Raw genomic sequence first — 24294 nt, 5'->3', positions numbered from 1 at the left:
ATTTATTGTCAGCATCTCACATGCTGCATGCTAGGCTTATGCCAATTTTGAACCTTCATGTAGCTTGCTGACACTGCATGCTTAGCTTCAACATCCACTGTAGAAAAGAAACCAGTGAGCCTACTCTGAGCCATCTTTCACTTATCTGGCAATAGTTTTGTGAACAGTGTTTGGAAATCGAACGCATTGATTTGTAATCTTCAGCAAGTTTGTGGACACACAGATATATGATATTATGAAGCACCTTGCAAGAGTATAATCAATTTGGAGAAAATTAGGAGAGCAGTAGAGAAAGAAATATTATTCCTGATTTGAGCATTTCAGAAAGCTCATCGCCTTCAAAACAAATGATACCAGTAAAAATATATTCCTGCATCCTGTATTTTATGCATTCATCCAAAAATAGAGTGTCAGTTTTACATTAGCATTCATGTACCTATCTAAAACTCAAATGATAAAAAGTTGTAATTTACTCACAATTTTTGAATTATCACTACACCATATTCAGTCAACTGGAGACTTAATTGATATCTTAAATGAAACTTAAAAATCCATTCACTTGATTGACATATTAACCCATAACCCACATAAGTGAACAAATCAATCAAACTCAAGCACTAAACAGATGTGTCAACTTTTTCTTCACTGCTGAAAAGTCCGATTTGAGGTCATTCTTTACTTAGTGATCAGTTCAGTTTGATTAACTGACTTGAACTGAATAATTGAACTAGGAGAGCTTGTGTTTGTGGCACCTTAATTATTCTACCATAGCTGTTAATATCAAGGATGATGTGTCATCATGCAAATAGCACCAGTCCAATCTCATTAGATGGCCAATTACAAGTTCATTAATTTTTCTGTTGTGCTATAATAAATGCATTTTGAGTTAGTAGATCATTACTTCTTACATAGACAATGACACGTGAATAAAAAGGAGAGAACACCAGATGAGGAGAATCTTTTTGCAACAAATAAATGAGCAAACTGCTGGACCCACCATTGTTATTTAGATATCTCATATCTGTTACCATATATTGAATTGGAACATGGAAATGGGTGGGAGGTTGCAGCAAATTATATATGTTCTTAGCTATGATTTCTCAAGATATTCATTACAGCAAAATTTTCTATTAATAGTTGACATGATTATATGCTTCCAGGGCTATGGAGACAGTTCTTGCTCGGCATGGTCTTGATCGAAATGCTCTCAGATCATCAAGTCTTGCATTTTCCAGTGGCTCCCTTTCTTCTGATGTGAATTCACAATCTACAAAGCCTGGGAATGAAAGCAGAATGCCTTTGGATACTGGCAATGCTGAAACACACAAGGCAAAAGGCAAAGAGATTCAAGAAACCTCAACTCTAGTTCACACAGATAATGTGCCCATACAAAACAGAATGGTAACTGGGAAAGCTAAAGAAGCAATGTCTTCTAAAACTGGGCCATTGACAAGTGCTATAGGTTCTGCAAGTTGCCAAATGCTGTCATCTGGAAATGATTACTCTAAGCGTGGACCAAAGGATCCTGTTGTAGATTCTAACAGAAGCTCGAAAGTCCTGCACGCAGATTCTTCTTGTTTTGAATATTCTTCTTTGCAAAATCATAAACTTCTGGAGGCTGATAATTCAGCTGTGCAAACTCTTGATAGTGGTAAGAAATTAGATTTGCAGAGGAAGGATTTAATGATTTCTGATGTCCAAGAGAGCAGAAACTGTTTGGTGGAGGGTTCTAGTAAGAAAGCATCTGCAAAGAGAAAAAGAGCAGCTCCTGGAACCAGTTTGAAGGATGAACGACCTCGGACAAGACAGCAACAAAAACAAATGTCTGTTGAGTTTACTGAGGGCAAACAAGAGGTGGTCAAAAGAGATTGCATCTTGGATGATGAGGAAAAGAAGGATAGTATAGGTTTTCAATCACCTAATGATCAACCACAACTTTCATCCACATTTTCTAGAGTTCCTCAGAACCGAGGATTGCCTCCACAAGTGATATGTGCAGTTGACAATAACTCTATTGATGGAAGTGGTTCTGATATAACAAAGGGAGATGGGGTGATCAGTCAAGTTTCACAGCTTACAAGTGTAAATTTTGATGGACACATTGGAAGGGATGTAAAGCAGATCTCTAAGTCAAAAGAACTATCCGGTGAACCTGACACTTCAAACCATCTGGTACCAGGAAACAAAGAAATGCCCATTGAAGATTTAAAATTTGACGAAACTATTCCCGAGTCTGGTGCCCAAACATCCCGTAATGAGCCATTGAAACCTCCTACAGAGAAGCAGACTAACTTGAGTTGTATGCCTGAACGTTTACAGACAACAATTTCTTCAGGCGCAGAGGCAAGGGAAAAAAAGTCTCTTGGAGGCTCATCACTGGTTGATTTTGGATGTAATATGCCATACCAAAAAATGATTAAAATAGATACAATGTCACATTCTGGGGCAACATCTGATACCAGTTTGCCGGATGAGAATCCTCAGATGATACGGCAAAGAAAAAACTTGTCATCTGGGATTGATGATAATAAACAAGAGGTGGTTACAAAAGATAGCAACTCTGCTGACAAAGGAACAAAAGATGATAAGGCTTTTCAACTACCCTGTCCATCATTACAGAATGATCAAACACAACTTTCATCAAGTTTTTCTAAAGTTTCTCATACTCAAGGGGTACCTCCACATGTGACATGTACAGTTGATATGAAATTTGTTCATGGAAATGCATCTCTCTTAACAAGTGCGAGTAGCAGTAATGGCCAAGGTTTGCAAGCTGCAAGTGTAAACTTTAAAGGCTATTTTGGAAGGGATAAAAAACATCCAAACGAGGCTTCCAGTGAATCTGATGCTTCACACCATCTGAAGCTGAGAAACAAGGAAATTCCAGCTTTTGATCAATCTACAGAAAAATCTTCTCACAATGAGCCACTCAAAACTCCTGCTGATCGGAATATTGACATAAGCTGTATGCCTGAGCATTTACATGCAAAGACACCTTTGTTGGTGCAAACAAAGAGAGAAATTACTGCTGGAGGTCCATCGTTGGCAAGTTTTGGATGTAATGTGCCATGCCAAGAGATTCTTAGAATAGATACAATGCCACAAAATGGAATGCAAGGGCTTCATGAAAGCTCTCACGGGCTTGAAACTTCACAGGCACATAAGGAAACTACAGAGAAAAGTTCTGTTCCTCAGAATTATGAAGACCCATTTTTGACTAGTTCCAATGAAAAACAAGATTCATCTGTTCATGGGCTCAAGTGTCCATTACAAGATTCTTCCCAGTCTGCACAGGTTGTTTCCAATACCGGGATACGAGATCAGTACAAAGTGGACATGGCCTCCCAGATGTCTGCAGTTACTAATGCTCCATTAAACCCTAGTGCACTACATTCAGTGGTTGATTCCATACCCCAAGAAAAGTGGCCATCACATGAAAGAGCTGATCAAGTTTCTCTCTCATCAGCAAACAGATTGGGTTCTGATAATGCACATCTTTCACCAGCTTATTCAGGGAAGCAAGAAATGCTGCCAAAGCAACAGGTGGGAGAAAATAGCAATGGCCAAGTTAATATCAAAGAGCAACAGTGCAATGTGGAACACACCAGCTTGGCTATGAAAGAAGAAACAGCTCCAAATTATGTTGAAGTAGAATCTTCTTTGGGGGTACCACATGTTGGTTTATGTGAGCCAAATCAGTCAACAAAAGTTTTGGGTCCTGACAACCATAGCATCCATGTCAAAATGAATAATGCAATTCATGGCATGTCTAATTCTTCAGGGGTGCTGCAAACAAGTCAGCATGTTCACCAGTTTCCTGGAACAGAGAACAGTAATTCAACATCAATTACATGTCAGGCAAGAGTGACTTCTTCTAAAGCTTCCTCCAGTGAACAATTTCCACAGCAAAGTAGTCCTCCAAGCAGAGTTGTTTTAACTGTCAATTCCCAGTCAAGTGACTTTAGTTGCAATAAGTCTTTAACTAATTCCAAAAGTATGACTGACAATGAAGCAGCCAACTTGGAACATGTGAAAACACTCATGGCACCAACGGACAGAGCAATAGACAAGCATCTAAGTTCATCTACAGACAGAGCAGAAGTTTCTATGGTCACTCAGAATAGTAATAATGCAGAAATAAGTGGCTCATCACCTTTGATGAATCAGTGCAGGATCCCACAGGTTTTTGTTTACCATTCTTATTTATTTCCAAGTTATGCTTCTTTTAGAAGTTAATGTGAATCTCTTATCAGAAATGGCCATGTGGCATGGCTGCCATTGTGAAATTACCATGGGAAAGGTTTTTAAATAAATGTAGTTAACTAGTCACTAATTTTTTATGTAAAAGCTCTAATTGCGTATAACAATAAAGGCAGGCAGTGGAGAGTGATTAACCGTAATTCATTTCATGATCCTTAGCATAGATACTTTTTTTGCTGGCCTTTTCTTTCAACCGTGTCTTCTATCATGCCAGACACATCTTTTGCCCCTTCATCTTCTTTTACAACAGACTTTTCATCTGTCCTTTCATCTTCTTCTGCGAGGAACTTTGCATGCTCTTCAGAGTATTCTAGCTTGCAGCATCCTATGAATGCTGGAAGCAAAATTAATTTGACCATTGAGGTTGAAACCAGAAGCAAGAGAAGTCATTTAAAAAATGGCCAACATTAGATCTTTTACAGATTTGCCTGTCGTGTCTATCATTTTCCTTTTCCGCAATTCTTCCACGATGTCTTTGCTACGGTGTGCATCACCTATGCATTCAAGAATTGCACTCAGCTGAAATTTGAGAGCTTTAAAGTCTTCTTCTTGTTCAGTTTTTGGCTTATTTATCCAGCCATCCCACCAGTGCACATGACGATTAAATTTGTTGATGATGAAATCAACTTCACCCTCTTCCATCTCTGCTCTAGCCTCACCTAGGCTCTAATACCAATTGTTGAACTTTGAACTCAAAATGAAGTGCAGAAGAAGAGGAATAAAATAAATAAATCAGAATAATAAACACTAACATAGCAGACGCAAATATTATAGTGGTTCACCTGTAAACAACAGGCTAAGTTCACTCTCAACCTGGGATTCTCAGTTGTATTAATTTCTCACTCAGTGATACAACCACCATAAGAATGGATGTGTTCATCAATATATAAACAGTGTTTATGGAATATGTCAGACTAAGAGTTTTACTCTCACAACTGAAGGACTGATCATGGCAGTCAGAATATTTCCATACAGAATATTCCTAGTCAGAATAATCCAAAACTTGTTTCTCTCCTCTTTTCTCAGTGTTTGAGAGTTTACTTGGCTGATATTGTCTTCCAGTTCTCGTTTTTGAATGCAAAAATGAAAGCACACAAACAGCAGAGGAAGTTCATATCATTTTTTTGATCCAAAATTTGTTTCTCTCCACTTTTCTCAATGGTTAAGAATTTCATTGCCTGATATTATCTTTCTGTTACTTGTTTCTTAATACTAAAAAGATTATATTTCTGTTCTTGTTTCTGAATGCTAAAAAGAAAGGACACAAACAGCAGGGGAAGTAAAAGATAGCTACCACATGTGATTGCTTTGCACCCTTAAATAGATGGATAGATATACAAGGATGAGTGTGTGCTGGGTATGAGAGGCCAAGCAGATGCAGAAAGCATAAAAGGTAAAAAGAAAAACATACAAACTGCAGAGGAAATAAAAGATAGTTACCACATCTGATTGCTTGGCACTGATAGTTACCACATCTGATTGCTTGGCACTCTTCAATGAATGATGAGCATACATAAAAAATCTAGCAAAAAGAGAACTGTTTTGAAAGGTAAGTCTTTATTGCTTGCTCATTCTTCAGAGGAGGTTGTCCTCAGCAAGTGGAGTCAATGAGAAGGTTTCTGCTAAGATAAGATAAATTTTTTAATGTCCAACAAGAGATCACAAAGGGGTTCTTAAGGGATTGAAAGCATACATATAGGGGAAACGCCAACAACAGGAGCACCTAACAGCTTCCAGGGAAATAACAAACAAGAAAGCAAAAGAACCGAAGAGGGAAGACTAGAGGTCCTTCCTAGGAAGTAAGAAGTCTAGCACCAAAGGATACGGTCTGGGGTGAGAGTGATCTGCAAATGTCTCAGAATAGCACTGGAGGTGTGGTGCCACTGCTGAGTGTACTTGTTACGAGGTCTCACAGGGGTGGTGTGACGGGAAGTAGGAGTGACGAGTGGTTGCTTCATGGTTTGGGCCCCCATAATGATCAAGAAGAATGAAGTGATAAGCTGGTTCGATGTCTGATGCGAAGGGAACATGAGTTACAAAGTGTGCTCATGAAGTTGCATAACCTCCTGGAGATAAAGTGCAAGACACTGCTGGATGGTGTATCTGAAGAAAGATGAAATGGATCTGCATTCTTTGAATAAACAATGAAACCTCCCCTTGTCATTGTAGTAGATGGGACAACAAAAGATGAAGTGAGTCTCCATTTTTGCCTCTGCCAAGGCACGAAGGTTGCAAATCGGGCTAGCTTTGTTAGAATGTGGAGCTAGTGGGAGCCGATCCTAAAGGAGCCCAAATAGAATTGAAATTTAGACATGCAAGTTGGAATCCTTTAATCTTTTGAAGAAGATGAGTGGGCACCACCTCAGCTTTATCTTGCAATCTTGGTTTCAACTCTACTTTTTCATCCTCCAAATTTTGGAAACCTTCTTATTGAGATGTTCATGAACTTGTAGTTATTATCTTGATGTCTTGGCCTTGATCTTTCTTCATGACTTTGAACTCGATTTGCATCCTCACTTTCTATATACCATGAGATGTGTATATATGCAATTCAATCATCTCCCTTGGTTGAGGTTAATAACACATTTGGATATACAACATTGGTCCTCACATCAATTATGGCTTCTTGTATCATTTTGCAAGGCAAGATGTAAATAAGGCATCTCATAATCCTTTTCCTTTTTGGCTATTGCATTTGTACTTCCATTTTCTACTTTTGATTCTCAACCTTTACGTCTTCTCATATCACTTGAAATTTCCCTTGGTCTAGCGATTTCATGTTGGTTCTTGAATTTGAAATCATATTTCATGCTGAGATTGGGTCTCCTTTGTGTTGATCTTGGAATTCCTTGTAGCTGTGATTTGAGCCTTGGTGTTTGTAATTCCAACTCAACCTTTTACTTTCATCTTACTTGACGTCTTGAAATCATGATGTTCTTACTCCCTGTCCTTCAACCCTCCCTTCTTCATTTCCTTGCAAAACAATTTCAAAAAAACATCTTTCCCTAACAATATGATTTAAAACTTAAACAGTTCGACAGCTGAATTCTGATAGCAATATCACAATATGATTTTAATTTGACATTGGAGTTGCATTTGGATGAAAGGATTTATCTGGTTTACTATCTTAACCCTTTCCATGCATTGACATTAAACAATTTCTAATTTCCATTTGAATTCTGATTTCTGATTTTCTAGGTCTGAAATACTCTATTTCCCCTTGAAAACACCCACCAAGACATTTGATTTTATAATTTTATCATTAGCAAAGTCGAGCAAAGTCGAGCCCCAGTCATACTTGATCAAAATGTTGAAAGAATTTTGAGTTTCTTGGTTTCAAGTCTCCCAAAATTCGCACCCTTCAGCCTGATCCTGACTTTAATTTGCATCTAATCAGCCATGTGCTCAAATGTTTGGTGGGAATCTGATTGAATTTGCCTTGTAATGTTTATACAATCTTCCGTCAAGCATAATTTTGTCGCTTGTTTATGTTTGATTTTTTAATTTAAATTCCAATTTCAAATTTCAGAAATGGAATTGGCCTCTCAGAAATGGAAACATTCTTTCTTATTGAGGGCCAAGATTGCCTTCCTTAGCCAAAAAATATTAGAAAGATTGACGCCATGCAAACACTTACCTTTAATGGTAGTGTTTTCCAAGAACAAGAGAGAACAAGCCTAGAAAAACCTGGAAAGATTGATGCTACACAAGCACTTACTATAAATAATAGTGTTCACTGCGTGTGAAAATTAAACAAACCTAGAAAGACCCAGAAAATTTGGTGCCATGCAAAATCTTACTATAAATAGTAGTGTTCTGTTTAGACCGAAGAGAACAAACCTTAAAAAGCACAGGAAGATAAGTGCCATGCAAGCATTTGCTATAAATTATTAAATAGTAACTACTGTTGAAATCCTCTAAAACTGAGAGTGGAGCTCACCAAGAACATTGGAACCACCCTAGTGTATCTAAGAACCTTCAAACATTCCCCAAAACTAGCCAATGCTTGCAGCACAAAATGGCATAAAAAAATGGGATCATTACATTTATTTATTGTTTGTATTATGTAATACTTGTTCTTAGGTTTGAATCTCAACATTTTAATCTAATTTAATTCTTTCATACCAAACTCATATCCAATTTCTAGCTCCTTTCCTGATATAGTATTCTCCTGCATCGCCTTAATCCTGAGCAGTAATTCTATCTCTAGAATTTGATTTCTCAGAATTGGTGATTTTCAACCTTTCCCCATCATTTTTGGAGGATATGCATCTGCTATTTCCCATTTGAATCTTATTTCAGCAGTTGACTAGAGGATTGCGCTGGACTTGTTGATTCCTTAGAACATGGTTTAGAAAGTTTCTTCAAACATTTCTTTACACAAGCAAAGCGGAAAGTACAAGAAAAAGAGAAGGCCCAAAAGATGGAAACAAGCTTCATTGCCAAAACCCCACAGGGAGCATGAAACTTAACCTGCCCGGCAAAGAAACTGTTAAAAAACTACCAGAGCATTGAAAAATGCTGAGAATGAGAATCAGAGAAGGGATGACGCAAAATAAGTTTGAAATATCAACCAGCAAGTCCTCAGTGCCCTCACTAAATCAACAAGAACCCACAAGATTTGATAAAGGAAAGCGAACACAAGGTTTTTCTAGACTAACATTAACTCTAAGTGTTCAATCCACAGAAGTTATGCTCACTGAAACTTGAAAACTTAAATGTTAGCTTGTTCTTTTAGCCACCAGCCATTGAACAGAGTAAGTCAAGAGCAGGTCGAAAGCCTGGAATATACTAACTTTATTTCCCACAAACCAAGGTCGTTACAAACTGGCCTCAAAAAATCACAATCAAGCTGAAATAAGTCATGGATACATTCTTACCAGATCAGCAAGGATTGGACACCAAATTAGACTGAGGATTGTTGGACGACTTTTTTAGCAAACTATAGAGATAAAGAAGATTAAAGTTGTTGAAATCTATAGTTAGTTGACAGGAGACTTGATTTTGAGTGGAAAGAATAATGGTTCTATGACACAGAGAGCTTTATTAACAATGATATTTCCCTTTTTTTTCCCTAGAAAATTAGAACAGATTTTCCCTCACAACAATGTTTGAAGGGGTCACAATGACTGGCAGGCCCAGTTTTATCCTCAACTGATCTATTTAACTCTGGAGTCTCTTATCTGGAGAAATCTAACAATTCTTAGTTTTATAAAGGTTCCCTTTCCACCATGCTCTTCTAGAGTGGTTGGAAAGAGATGAAATTTTTCTTGTTTGTTGCAGTATAAAGCATTTTGGAAATTCATGCTGTTGTGGTCATGATAAATACCTTATATTTGAATATTTTCTTACAGGAAATTAACAAGGGTAAATCATCATTGGATCAGATTGGAGTTGCTTCTGCTCAGGATGGTGTAATGTTTGATGCAGAAGCATGTGCAGAACAAGGAATGCAGAAAAATGAGAAGAATGTCAATGATGACAGAGAAAATGTTTCAGCCTTAAAGTCAATATCGGCAGGGTCTGTTAAAGGAGTAAAAAATGAATCAAGTGTTGCCATACAAAGTGTGAAGTCTGATAACTCGTCTTTACAGAATAATGTGAAGTATGGGTCTGCTGTACAAGGACCTTTGTTCCCAAACTCACCATTTAAGGATTATCAACTCAAACAACTCAGAGCTCAGTGTCTTGTTTTCCTAGCTTTCAGGTTGGGATTTTTCTCAGCTTAAGCCAGTTTTTATACATGATAATCTGGGTTATATTAATTAAATGTCTAATTTACTACCACGTATTATACTATGCATATTAGATTTATCAAGATATATCCATAGTTTTTAATTGTGAGTTTTCTGTATTTTATGTCTTGAGATAATTGAGAAAACCACTGATCTTTTTTTCTTTCGCAGAAATAAAATTCCTCCAAAAACGGCACATTTGGAAGTTGCATTGAATATCAATCAGACAAAAATCAAAGGTAGTGACTGATAAAGCCCTAGGGAATTTTAAATGGTAGTTTTTTAATGGGAATAATTCTTTATATCTAAACATGGAATTCAATTGATCAGGCACAAATATTTGTTTCTCAGCAGGAACTTCTGAAACTGAAATTGGAAATAGAGAAAAGCATGGGTCAGATAAGGAAGACTTCTTTGAGGGAAAGGCAGGTGAAGGGCCATCTAATGCAGTCCAGGAAAGGAAAGTGATTGAAAGTAAAGACAATGAAACTGAAAAGTCCCTTACTCCAAAGCTTACCCCTTCCACTTCATGTAGTGGAAGTCCAGTGGAAGCTGAATCATCATCAAAAGAAATGGAAACAACACAGAGAGGGAAACGTAGAAAATATCCACGTATTGATCCAAAGTTAACAAGAGAAGAGAGGAAACAAGTTATGGCTGCACGAAGGAAAGCTGAAGCTGCAGAACAAGCACAGGAAAGAACAAAGTCGAAAAGAAAGCAGTGCGACTCTTCTCAGCTTGATTCACAATCTCAGATAAATTTTGGGGGACCAGATATGCAACCTCAGTCAAAAATTGCAGGATCTGAATTGCAAGGTCAAGCAAAGGTTGCTGGGTCTGATGCACAAACTCAAGCGAAGGTTGCAGTACTTGATGATCAACCTCAAATAACAAAGCCTGGAGGATCTGATGCACAGGCTCAAACAAAAAAGGTTGCAGAATTTAATGTACAACCTCAAGCAAGGGGTGCTGGACAGGACCCACAGCCTCAAGAAAAGGATGCCAGGCCGGATTCTCAACCTCAATCAAAGGTTGCTATACTGGATACACAACCTCAAGAAAAGCTTGCGATATTGGATGCACAACCTCAAGAAAACGTTTCTGGACTGGACATGCAACCCCAAGAAAAAGTTGCAGCACCAGATGCACAACCCCAAGAAAAGGTTGCATCACTGGAGATACAATCTCAACCAACAGTTGGAGGACAAGAGACACAATCTCAAACTACAGCTGAAAAGGCTTCCTTGGTGGAACTTCAGGAAGTTTCTGTGAAGTTAATAAGTAGCAGTCCGGGGGCAGCAAATGAAAACAGCATGGTTACCTCAGTTTTAAGCCCAGGGAAGCAGCTTGAGAGGGTACCTTCTGGTGTTCTTGAAGCTGGAGCATCAAATGCAACTGCCAAAGATAAGCAGAACATTCCGGATGGTAAACAAACACTTGATAACAAGAAAACTGAAGATACAGTAATGGATTCTCAGAACAAAGATGGAAAGAAGCCTGCAAATGCCACTCATTTAGCCAGTACACAGAATGTGGCTGCAGGATCTCATATGGACAGGCCCATGTCTTCCTCCGGAAGGATGATTAGGATGCCGAATGGGGAATTTATTACATTGGAAAGATTCATGCACATAGCCAAATCTATGGGGTTGCCTATTGTGCAACGAGACAGTGGAGTGTTAATGAAACCAATGATGGGTGAAAACAGCACCATTGGTTCAGAATCTGTTAGTGCAAAAAGTATGAGCGAATCATACCCTAAGCTTGCAGGTTCATTCCCTCAACATGTAAGCAAGCAGGGTAGTTTTGATGGCCAAAGGAAAGCAAGTTCTTCGTTTACTATTAACAATGGAGCCCTGACTGATAACTCCAGATTTCAAAATGGGAATCAAAACATGGCTCTTGATCAAGAAGAAAAGGACAGTTCACCAGAGGATTCCCATGCTTTTCTGTCCAAGCCAAACTACACTACTGTTGAGAAGTGGGTTCATAACCAGCGGAAGAGGAAGCAACTTGAAGAACATAATTGGGCACAGAAACAAAGAAAGACAGAAGCAAAGATTGCAGTTTGCTTCCATCACTTAAAGGCATGTTTTTCTTGTATCAGAGATGCTTCTTTACAATTTAGGTTGATGTCTAACTTGTTTTTCTAGTAGTAGTGTTTTTCTGTAGATGAGAATTTAAATAGTATGTGCTAAATTGCCTTTTGGTCAAGGTGCATTGGCTACCTGCTAAGTTTTATTTAGTAATATTTCTGCAAATTAATTTATGCTGAAGTCATCAAGAAATACATTTGGCTACATATAGTGATTATAAGCTACCTGGCTTGCCAAATGTCATTTCTTTTACCGCTTGCACGATTTTAATCTGGCTAGGTATGCCTGTACTATAATGTTGAATATAAGCTTCACTAATACTGACAATTAAAACACAATGCATGATTCCAATAGAAGATTTTTGAAGTAGTTTATTTTATATCCTAGGATCCGAATAGAATGTTATCAAAGTAGTTTGATGCAAGGGTTATTTAAAAGTTCCACTCCCTCACTCTGGTTTTAGGTGTTATTTACCCAGTTATATATTTTATTTCATATGATGTGAATTGGCTAATGAAAGTAAGTTAGTTTGACTTTACTAAGCCACTGTTTGGAATTTCTATTCAACGCGATGGAGTATGTTATGAGTGATCCAACTACAGCAGAATCAAAGAACACTTGTCATCGAGAACCAACATAAACAAGGTGGTGGCTTTTCAGTCTTATCATTGTGGGTTTAGATCTGCCATGGTGGATGCAGAAGTATCATGGCATTTTTCCCTATATCAGCTAGAAGTCTCTCCATGTTCTTTGGCTATTGAGATTCTCTTTGAACCTTCGTAAATTATTCATTCTTTTGCACCGAATCAATGTACTGCTACCTGTTTGAGTTTTTTAAGGAGGTATTACAATTGTGCAGTAGGAGAGTATGCATTGAAGCAATTTATTGTACATTTCAAAGGTAAGGGAGTTGTTGATATTCTATTGGCATCTTTGAATTAGTGAGAAATTCTCTAAAATGTTTCCATTGCTTTCAAACATTAGGAAACTCTTCAATATTGGATAAAAGTGTCCTAGTTTGGTTCCAAAATCTGCATTTGGCAACTTAATATTCTTGTTCTTTTAAAGCATTGGGCTTTACTATTTTAATTTGTAGTTTATTTTGTATGTGTTTTAATTGCAGCATTACTGAAATGCATTTTAGGTTTCTTTCTATTTAAAACTATAAAGTTAATACATAGGTTTGGGTAAGGCCAGAAGATCTTTCTGGACCAAACCTCATTCAGTTGTTTCTTATGCTGGTAACTGTGGTATTCTTTATGCTAACAAATGGTGTCATGACTCTAAAGATTGGTCGCTTTACTATTTTATGATTACTTGGTACACCACTATAAGATGTGACAATGAGTACGTATAGGTGGGAATTGTAGTTGCTAAATTTATCTCTGTAATATGTTATAACTCACTTAGATAAGACAGTGCTGAATAATTGACATAAAATACAACAAAGCTGGACTAGTAATATGGATGAAATCTTGAGATGGAATGTGTACTATATTTTCTCATACTAAACTGTATCATTGCATTCTGACTGCTGTTATTTTTAAAGCTTTTATGCTAACTAGAATCATTGATCTTCACTGTTGGTAATTGTTACTGTTCATGTTCTGTTTTGTTTCATTGACAAGCATTGATTCAAAAGATGAATTGTTTTTTGTTTATTTTGTGGACAAAATGCATTAATTGCTATCATAGGATCATAGTAATACTATTAATTATAAAAACATAATGTTTCTCATAAATGTCAATATCTATGGTAATTGCACTAATATGTCCAGATGGAATAACTCTTACTCTGATGATATAATAAAGCAGGAGGTTGTTAGCTCTTCAGAGGATATTTCTGCTAAAACTAAGAGTGTCATTGAACTTAAAAAGCTTCAACTTCTTCAATTGCAGCGGAGATTGCGCGGGTACTCTACATTTCATTTTCTCCTTATGCATTGAGAAATTGTCGCTTTATTGTTAATTCCGCTTTTTGTTGGAAAGCAGTTTTGGTATATTTTAACCTAGATTTGATATATTGAAGTGGGAAATAGTTTGAAAGTACTTGAATGTGGAAGGTTCTTTCATCTGATACATTAACTGACTGTATGATTAATACTAGGGACTTCTTACATGATTTTTTCAAGCCCATTACATCTGACATTGAGATCTCAAAAACAATGAAGAAGAATAGACCTGGAAGGCGCATCAAGCAGTTAGAAAGACTTGAACTGAAAATGAAAGAAGAACGTCAAAGGAGAATTCGGGAAAGGCAGAAAGAATTTTTCAGTGACATAGAAGCTCACAAGTAAGAAGATTGAAATGGTGTTTCCATAATGATTTGCCCTTTTGTTGTTAGCTTAGATGTGTATCTAATTATCCCTTATGTCAAACTTTCAGCATACACATTATATTGCATTACTTTAGATTCATATCCAATCATCTCTTTTAATGCTGTAATTTTTGAGAAAAGCATTCCATCACTGACAAAATTAGTGCTAGTGAATTTCTTTTCCCCTTTATTATCGAATTCCTCTCTTCTTTATTTAATCTTTTTCTTCAGGCAGTGCTCTCTAGTGTTGTCTACTAATAGTGTGTATGGTTATTCATGAACATTATTATAATTTATTTCTTTAATGCAGTGTAAATATCTATATGTAATTTTTTTTAAAGGGGTTTTGGTAAAATGATAGGCTGGGGAATTTGAGTAATCTGAGTGGTAATGGTGTGCTTTGAGAAATGGAAGCTAACTGGTCCATCAATGAAGTACCTCAATTCTCCTAGAAGCCTCTTGTAGCTCACCATCATTACTCATGCTTCAAAAGATTCAATATCTCTAATTTTAAAGTAGAAAGAAGCTTGTTATGTGAATCTGCCCTTGTAGCTTAGGGGCTGATGGAGAGCAGCAGTTGTGGTTTGAACGCCTTAATAGCCCTAACTTCACATCTTTTCTTCTACAAGAAACCGATAGTGGTCAACTGGATTGTATGCAATAATTTTTGCAGCTATCCCTGATCATTGAAGTATAACTAGAAGAGGACCTCATCAAGAAAAGGGAACAATGAGTAAATAGTTAGGTGAACATTGTAAACACACCCAACTTGTCCTGGAATAGATACATTTTCAGAAGACATGACTGGCTAGCTCCTTTCTCCAACATAAAATTCTAAAAGAAACTTATTTGCCGCCCTTTTGAAGACTTAGTTTGACTACCAAGTCTTGGTAAAATACTAGCCACACAAAGACTTGTGTTTGAAAGAAGTCCTTGATGTTTACAAAGACCGCTAGGGCCTTTTTTTTTTGTGCTTCAAGATTATGTGGCACATGTTGATAATGCAATCAATGGCAACAGTGTGCTTTTACTTGGTAATGCAAATGTTATTCTATGTAGTTGTACAAAATCTTACCAGAGTTTTCTGCTGGCCGGATTCTTTAAGGTGCATTCCAAGAGCATTCTTTCATTTCTGTCTGGGAAGGATTAATCCGTCCCATAACTTAACTTCCCTTGCCCCTTTTCGTTTCCACCTGTTTCAAAATATTCCAAATTCTATTTGTGTCCCCTATATTTTTCCCTCCCACCTTTACCTTCCTTGTCTTTGCTTTGGATTGGCTAATCATTATTTTCATCACAACTTCTCTGATGTCCTCCAAACTAAGAATGTCGTCTTCCTCTGATGATTCAGGATCAGTAGCATCCCTTGATTCTCCTTCCAAAGAATCAGCTCTTTTTTCAGCCCTTGATAAAGAAGGTTTAACTGTTTTAGAAGGGGATACATGTATGTTCTTAAAAGATGTAGGTGGTTCCTCATCCATGGAAATCCCATGATCCTTTTTAAAAAGCTTCCTTGCGTTGCCAAGGCTTCCATCAAGGATTAGATCTTGGGGAAGGAAGGGACCTGGCCTGGAAAAGGCATCCCTCTTCTGGAGTCCTAAAAAACATTTTCATCAACTACTGACTTGATTATTCCGGATCACTTCACTGGGAATTGGGGTGAACTCCCTACAAGCTCAAACGGATTCTGTTCTAATCAACACGTCCTTTGGTTTCTCTTGTTTTAGAGGTTTGTTTTTTGGGTCATTGGTCAGGTTTTCTGCACTGCCTGAGATTGCTTTTTGTTTACCAACCATTTCAAAGGTAGGGACTTCTCCAAGAGTTTCTTTGTCTAGCATTGGGTCCTCACGAGCTTGGCAACCCACCCTTAGTGGCACTGGCCCATTGTCTGAAGCTCCATGTTCCTGAAAGTTCTCCTGTCTACCACTTTCTCTGCCTCTTAGTTAAGGTCTTTCTTTCCAACTCCCAATATTCATAAGATCGAGTGTTTCCAACTCCCAATAGTCATAAGATTGTAAAAATAAATCAAGAAGCCTATAAGGGATTAAAATTTGGAGACAAATCCTATTAAAATCACATGCCTCCCATTGTGAACAACCCATTATTTAAAATCAATTGTTTCTCTCTACCACTTTAACAAATAACCAGATAAAAATAATTTTGAAGGGTTTTGATCCCAAAGTTCTTATCCCATTGTTGATCACTCCACTGACGAATGCTAGAAAATGTTGACCAGTCTCTGCCCATTTCATAAACAATGCTCTTCCCTTCAACATCTGTAGATTCATGCTATTCTAGATAGTTGACATGAAGAATGATTGCTCAATTCGTTTTCGTCACTGGTTGATGCTTGGATACTTCCGAGCTGCATGGCTTTCCTTTTGGACGCCACACCTTACTGTCATGGCCCCTTCTCAGCACTAGTATTTTCAGCCCCAGTTTAATCTATCTCCACATCCGGATAGATTAACCATGTTATCTAACAGGATGCCCACTAGTCACAATGGAAGTTTAATTTTATTTACTTCAGAACTTTATTAAAGTGTGGAATTAAGTCATTTTTTATGTTATAAAGCTATTTATTTTATAAAGTGGCTCTAAGTGACTACATGATGAAAATGAAGTTTTAATCCCACATTCCTTGCTCCTTGTGTTTTCCCTCACTTTGAGGTTATAAATGGGAGCTTGTATTGGGATTAGAAAACACACGAGAATTTATGAACTAAATACTGTAAGTTCTGGTTGCTTTAATGTGACTGGTTTGGAAACTCTGAGGACGAAAACCCTCAAGTTTCATTTCTGGAATTGGTTGGACGTCACCCCAATCTTTTCAATCTTGGAATTCAATATTGGCATAATCGGCAAGTGGTTTAAGGATTGTATCTGGGAAATTTTAAGAGCCAGGCATACGGATTCTTCAGACTGGGTACGTGCTAGATTGTTCATTAATGTTCTGCATTTGAGAGGAAGGAATAGTATGGACGCAGGTTCAGTATTGAGGGAAAATCGAGGGTGTATGTCTTAAGCGACGGGAATAGTGTTGGCAAGAGAGGATGGTGAACTGAAGAAAAGGAAAATCCGACTGTGATTCTTGTATTTTGGAATTGTCGGCATACAGGTGGGTTAACAACAAGGGCAAGATACTTTCTAAATGTGGGTTGGCAGGAGGTTGAAAGTCTGCATTCGCCAAGGTGAATCGTGCATTAATAAGGAAGCACAAATACATTCAGCATCAGAAAAGGGGGCCACCCATATCGCCTAGTCCGCAGCAGAAGATTAATTATTTCACGCAGAGTTTTGAAGTCTCGTGAGGCAGTTCGGGGGTAAAACTTTTGCATTTCTAAGATGGCCATATGAACTTCGGGTTGGACGTGATACTTCTCTGCAAAACCAATTAACTCACCAAGCTGGGCCACATGGGTTACGAGTTTGAACCATTATGCTCCACGTAAGCTATTTTGCTGTTGTTACTCTCAGACTTATTCTGCCTTAATTGAAATGTTATCACATTTTGTAATAAAGTTGGGCATAGAATTGGGTTAAAATCTATATGATCTATATGTGAAGGAAAAATCTAGGAGAATTTTGATTAGTGTTATTCATAACATTTCCTAAAATATAAAATTTTCTTAGTTGCTCCTGAAGTGAATGTTTGAATTTTATGCCAAGTATTTGATAGAATGACTTAACCAGTTTATGGTGAGATTAGACAAACTATTGAAGTTGTTTCCAGCTTACTTGAGAATTGTTTGACCAAATTCCCCTCAGTTACACATTCAATATTTGACACAAAATTAAGGGCGGAATATTACAGTGGTATCAGAGCCACAAGACCTGCCATCTTGTGGGAAATAATTAAATTTTTGCAGACCATTATCACCCTAGAAATGACAGCCAGGAATGAGTAGAAGACATCATAAATTCAACCACTTATAGCCAGAACAAGCAGACTCCTCAGTACATATTGATATTGAAGATAGTTTTTCTGTTGATGAGGAAATAACTTTGGAAACAAGTGAACAAGCTGATATTACTCAACAGGTTGATCATTTGGGACAGGTTGAACCAGAAGACAACATTCAAATGGCACGTAATGAAGAGGAGCAAGACAGGGAAGTCCAGGAAACTTTATGGGCTATCAGAGATGGACAAAACAACATTGCAAATGCTCTTCAGCAATTAGCAGGTACTATACAACAATTGCTTCCGGTCCACAGAAGGGCTCCTAGCCATCATAGTGGAGGTGATAGTATAGCTGGGTCTCCTTGGGCAGCTAGAGCTCCTACACATAACACAGACAGACCCTTGATGCCAGTTTTTAATGTAGAAGAGGAAGTCGTACCACCTGCAGCTCCAAATTTATTACTAGATAATGTTATGGCAACATTAGATGAGTGGGATTTGTTTCCGGATCCTATTAGACAAAATTTGACCTTCGTTTAGTATTTAAATAAGAAAAGAGAGGTTAATAGGCAGCAGCAGGATTAGAGATCGAGAGCACCTAACAGGGATTTAAAACATGTTATGAACAAACTTACTCTCCCCACCTTTGATGGCAGTGGTCAAACATCTACAAGAGCTTGGATTCACAAGCTGGATATTTATTTGACACTTAAGCCCATGGCTGAAGCGGAAGCCATCAGATTTGCGACCATGCACCTAGAGGGAGCCACGTATGATCAGTGGCATCATGGATTAGTCACAGAGAATCATGGCCTCATAACTTCATATGATACCTGGTTTGACAGGAAGGATGTTGAAGTCTATTACAGGGATTTGGCTCAGTTACATCAGAGTGGATCTTTAGATAAGTTCATTGATGAGTTTCAGCATATATTAGTTATGGTGCCAGATATGTCAGAACAACGGAAAGTGATGCTATTCACAGAAGTTTTAAAGGACAGATTTAGGGGTTTGGCTAAGGTCCTTAAACCAAACACTTTGGATGACGTGATCAAGATAGCTCATGATTTGGATTCGCCCTCATCAATATTACAGCCTCCAAAGAAACCTTACAGGGGATCTACATCAAGCCAAGGAAATAAAAACCAGTAGAAATCCACTTCTCCCCTGTTGGATTTTGAAACACAGAATGAAGGAAATACACATTCTGGCTCTGAAGCCAGTACACATGAAAGAGATATAGAACTACCTGACAACGAAGTGCATAGTGATCCTGAATCTGAAAGATCAAACATGGAAATAAGGACAGAACCAAGATTATCCAAATATTTAAAAAGACATCACCCTGCTGAACAAATAATTGGTGACAAAGATGCAAGACCAATGACAAGGAATAGACTAAAAATGAATCATGTCTGATCAGCAAATTTGAACCTAATACAGTATATGGCGCATTACAAGATGATGACTGGTATAAAGCTATGGAAGAAGAGATTGATCAAATAAAGAAGAATAAAACCTGGAGTTTGGTTCCCAGACCAGTTGACAAGAATGTGATTGGCACCAAGTGGGTATTTAGAAACAAGCTATATGAGAATGGTGAGATTACTAGAAATAAAGCTAGACTAGTATGTAAGGGTTATGCTCAAGAAGAAGGATTAGACTATGGGGAAACATTTGCCCCCATTGCTAGAATGGAAGGAGTAAGAACTTTACTTGCATATGCTGCATATAAATGTTTTAAAGTCTATCAGATGGATGTAAAGTCTGCTTTTCTGAATGGTATATTGTAAGAGGAAGTCTATATTGAACAACCAGAAGGATTTGTTGATGACAACAATAGGGATATGGTTTGCAAACTACATAAAGCACTCTATGGTCTAAAACAAGCACCTAGAGCATGGTATGAGAGACTTCACAAGTATCTAGTGCAAATAGGATTTGAAATAACTAATGATAACAGCAACATGTACATCAAATCAGAAGAAGGTAAGGATATTATTGTATCTGAAATCTTTGTGGATGACATAGTTTTTGGAGGAAAGGAAGTGCTTTGCAAAAGTTTTGTTGACAAAATGAAACATGAGTTTGAGATGTCCATGTTTGGAGAGATCAAATTTTTTGTTGGATTGCAAGTACATCAACTAACACATGGTATATTTGTGACATAATCAAAGTACACAAAGAGATACTTAAAATGTTTGGATTAGAAGAATCCAAACCGGTCAACACACCAATGGCAATAGGACATAAGCTATCCAAAAATGAAGAGGTTGAGGACAGCGAGTAGGAAGAAGTTGAAGAGCAGCCCCTTAAAGATAAGAAGAAGAAAATTGTCACGGAACAACCTCCAATTATAGCCACTCTTTCTAGTGATCCGGCATGTCATCCTTTTAGAGTGAGGGGCGTGGTTAAGGGACAACGCATTGCGTGCCTCTTGGATATAGGAGCCTCACATAATTTCATTAGTACACGGATGGTATCTAGGAGAGGTTTGCAGATAGTTGACATTCTCGAGTTTGAGGTGAAGGTTGTAGGAGGTGAAGTGTTGAGGTGTACAGAGAAGGTAGATGGTCTTCAAATACAGTTTGACGATTATCTTTTGTTGACTGATTTCTACGTTGTCGATTTGGATGGTTTGGATGCCATTCTAGGTGGACAGTGGTTAAGGACCCTTCGCAGGTACACTTTTGATCACGAGACCATGCAGTTGGAATTCGCACAGGGTGATCGGTTAGTGGTCCTAAAAGCCATACCAGATGGTGGTCCCAGATTAATTACAGCTCACAGGATGGAGGCCATTTTGAGACATGTTGATATAGAGTGGGCTACGGAGTGTTTCATCTCCTCAAAGGAGACAGGATATAGGGCAGCAGTATCATTATGACATTCAAACAGTTATAGACAAGCATAGGAGTGTGTTTGAGGATATACCTCCGGGAATCCCACCAGATAGAGGTTTGAGCATATTATTGAGCTTGAGGAGGGAGCCAAACCCGTCATTACCACCCCTTATCGTCACCCCAGGCACTACAAGAAAGAGATAAAGAAGACGATCAAGGAGCTTTTGGATATGGGTAATATCAGACCCAGCTCTAGCCCCTTTGCCTCTTTAGTGGTGTTGGTTAAGAAGAAGGATGACACCCTTTGGATGTGTATAGACAACCACGCACTGAACAAGAGAACCATTAAAAATAGGTATTTGATTCCCCGCATTGATGAGTTACTGGATGAGCTTCATGGGGCAGTTTATTTCTCGAAGATAGACCTTCGATCAGGATACCACCAGATTCGAGTCCGTGAGGAGGACATGCATAAGATAGCTTTCAGATGCCACTACGGACACTGCGAGTTTTTGGTGATGCCATTTGGGCTCACTAACGCACCTACCACTTTCTAGTCATGCATGAACCATATTTTCAAGAAACAACTAAGGAAGAGTGTGTTGGTTTTCTTTGATGACATTTTGATCTTCAGTAGGACTTGGGAAGAACATTTGCAGCATTTGGATGAGGTCCTTAGTCTCATGGAGGAGCATTTCTTATTTGCAAAACAATCTAAGTGCGAATTTGGGCTAACCGAGATTCTCTATTTGGGGCATGTAATTGGTTCCGAGGGGGTTAAGGTGCATCAGGAGAAGATACAGGCAATTCTGGATTGGCCACCACCGAGAGATGTATTTGAGTTACGGGGTTTCCTTTGTCTTTGTTCCTATTATCAGCGGTTCGCCAAGGGTTTTTCCCAGGTAGTAGCATCTCTTACCGATCTGACACGAAAAGGGGCATTTAGTTAGACAGAGGATTCTGAGGCAGCGTTTGATAAACTGAAATAGGTGATGAGTACATGTCCAGTGCTAGCACTTCATGATTTTTCTAGGCCCTTCATTTTAGAGTGTGATGCTTCAGGAAGCCGAATAGGGGTAGTATTGATGTAGGACCATCATCCCATTGCTTTGGAGAGCAGAAAACATAGGGGCAACGAGTTGCTATATTCCACCTATGACAAGGAGATGCAGGCTATAATGCATGCCTTAACCAAATTTAGGCAGTACTTGGTGAGAAGTAAATTTACAGTTAAGACTGATCATAACAGCTTGCACTACTTCCTGGAACAGAAGGAGTTGAAAGAAAGGCAGCAGAAATGGGTCAGCAAGATACAAGCTTATGATTTTGACATTGAGTATGTCAAAGGGAAAAATAATATAGTTGCTGATGCTCTTTCCTGACAACCCCTAGTGCTAGCATGTTATGCCATTTCTGAGATTTCAGCAGATTGAAGGTCCCAGCTATTAGTGGAGTATTCCAAAAAATGCTCATGCTTGTCAGATTATGGATGGTATACTTCAGGACGAGCGGTACAAGGTAATGAATGATGTTATATATTACAAAAGCAGAATCTACCTAGTACTTGAATCTAAACTAAAGGGGGATATCGTGCGCACTGTACACAATGCACCATCAGTAGGGCACTCGGGGTTTTTTAAAACCTACAAGCAGATCAGGGAGAGATTCTGTTGGAAGGGGCTTAAGGATGATGTATCGCAGCATGTCAGAGAGTGTCAAACTTGTCAGCAGAACAAGTTTGAACAAGATTTTCTTGTAGGTTTACATCAGCCTCTCCCTATTCTAGCCTAGAGGTGGGAGAGTATCTCCATGAATTTTATTACTGGGTTGCCGAGGGTGTAGAGTAGGGACTGCATCTTTGTCGTGGTAGACAGATTGACCAAGTACGCGCACTTCTTCGCGATCGCCACAGATTGGTCAACCTCTCAGGTAGCTGAGCTGTTTTTTTGAGAGGTTTTTCGGCTCCATGGGTTACCCAGGACTATTGTGAGTGACAAGGACAGTAGGTTTCTCAGTACCTTTTGGCAGGAGATTTTTAGAATGACAGTTACAGAGCTGACTCCCAATACTAACTATCACCCACAGACAGATGGTCAGACCAAAATAGTGAATAAGTGGGTGGAAGGGTACTTGAGGAACTACATTGCAAGGCAGCAGAGAGTATGGGTTAAGTGGTTGTATCTGGGGGAGTATTGTTACAACACCACCTACCATATGTCCATTCAGATGACTCCATTCCGTGCCCTTTATGGTTATGAGGCCCTTTCTTTTATTGATTTACCATTACAGGACAACAGGGCACCACTGGCGAAAGATTGGATCATGGACCAACAGGATATCCTCCGAGCTCTGAGGGATAATATTTAGCAGTCACAGAATCAGTAGAAATTATACGCTGATCGACATTGCACTGAGTGGAGTTTTGAGGTGGGTGATAGAGTTTTTCTTCATCTACAGCCATATAGACAGAGTTCCTTGAAGAAAAGTGGGTAAGAGAAACTTAAGCTCAGATTTTATGGACCTTTTTATATCACCAGGAGGGTAGGAGAGGTCGCTTATGAGCTGGATTTGCCGGGTGACAGCCGAATCCACAATGTTTTTCATGTTTCATGCCTCAAGAAGGCCGTGGGTCAGCAGATTGTACCCTCAGAGAGTTTGCCTCCGCTTGATGAAGTGGGTAAGCTTATTTTGGTGATGGAGGAAGTTATTGAAACCCGAGAGAGGAGGCTGCGTAACAGAACCTTTTGGGAATATTTAGTCCAGTGGAAAGACTTACCATATGAAGACGCCACTTGGGAAGGTGAGTCTATATTGCAGCATCTAGCATTGAGATTGCTTGAGGGCAAGCAATCCTGGGAAGGGAGGACTGTCATGTCCCCTTCTTAGCACTAGTATTTTGGGCACCAGTTTAATCTATCTCCACATCCGGATAGATTAACGATGTTATCTAATAGGATGCCTACCACTCACAATGGAAGTTTAATTTTATTTACTTTAAAACTTTATTAAAGTGTGTGGAATTAAGTCATTTTTATGTTATAAAGCTATTTACTTTATAAAGTGGCTTTAAGTGACTATAGGACTAAAATGAAGTTTTAATCCCACATTCCTTGCTCCTTGTGTTTTCCCTCACTTCGAGG

General features: G+C 38.4%; 1 protein-coding gene across 6 annotated transcripts in view; it reads left to right on the top strand.

Annotated features, from left to right (window-relative positions):
- Nucleotides 1–24294, top strand: part of LOC149566981 (uncharacterized) — a 128147-nt gene that overhangs the window by 36228 nt on the left and 67625 nt on the right. For 3 of the 6 annotated variants that reach the window (XM_089820184.1, XM_089820185.1, XM_089820183.1), the window contains exons 4-9: nucleotides 1161–4182; nucleotides 9615–9967; nucleotides 10167–10234; nucleotides 10326–12082; nucleotides 13907–14004; nucleotides 14199–14384. In XM_089820184.1, the coding sequence (XP_089676310.1) occupies nucleotides 1161–4182; nucleotides 9615–9967; nucleotides 10167–10234; nucleotides 10326–12082; nucleotides 13907–14004; nucleotides 14199–14384 (5484 nt within the window). The remainder of the gene's footprint in view (nucleotides 1–1160; nucleotides 4183–9614; nucleotides 9968–10166; nucleotides 10235–10325; nucleotides 12083–13906; nucleotides 14005–14198; nucleotides 14385–24294) is intronic. The other 3 variants (XM_089820189.1, XM_089820188.1, XM_089820186.1) reach the window with 3 other exon arrangements.

The sequence above is a fragment of the Cupressus sempervirens genome, chromosome 3, assembly GCF_028749045.1.
Source record: "Cupressus sempervirens isolate cs-2001-9-10 chromosome 3, ASM2874904v1, whole genome shotgun sequence".
Classification (NCBI taxonomy): Eukaryota; Viridiplantae; Streptophyta; class Pinopsida; order Cupressales; family Cupressaceae; genus Cupressus; species Cupressus sempervirens.
This window is presented reverse-complemented; position numbering and strand designations above follow the sequence as displayed.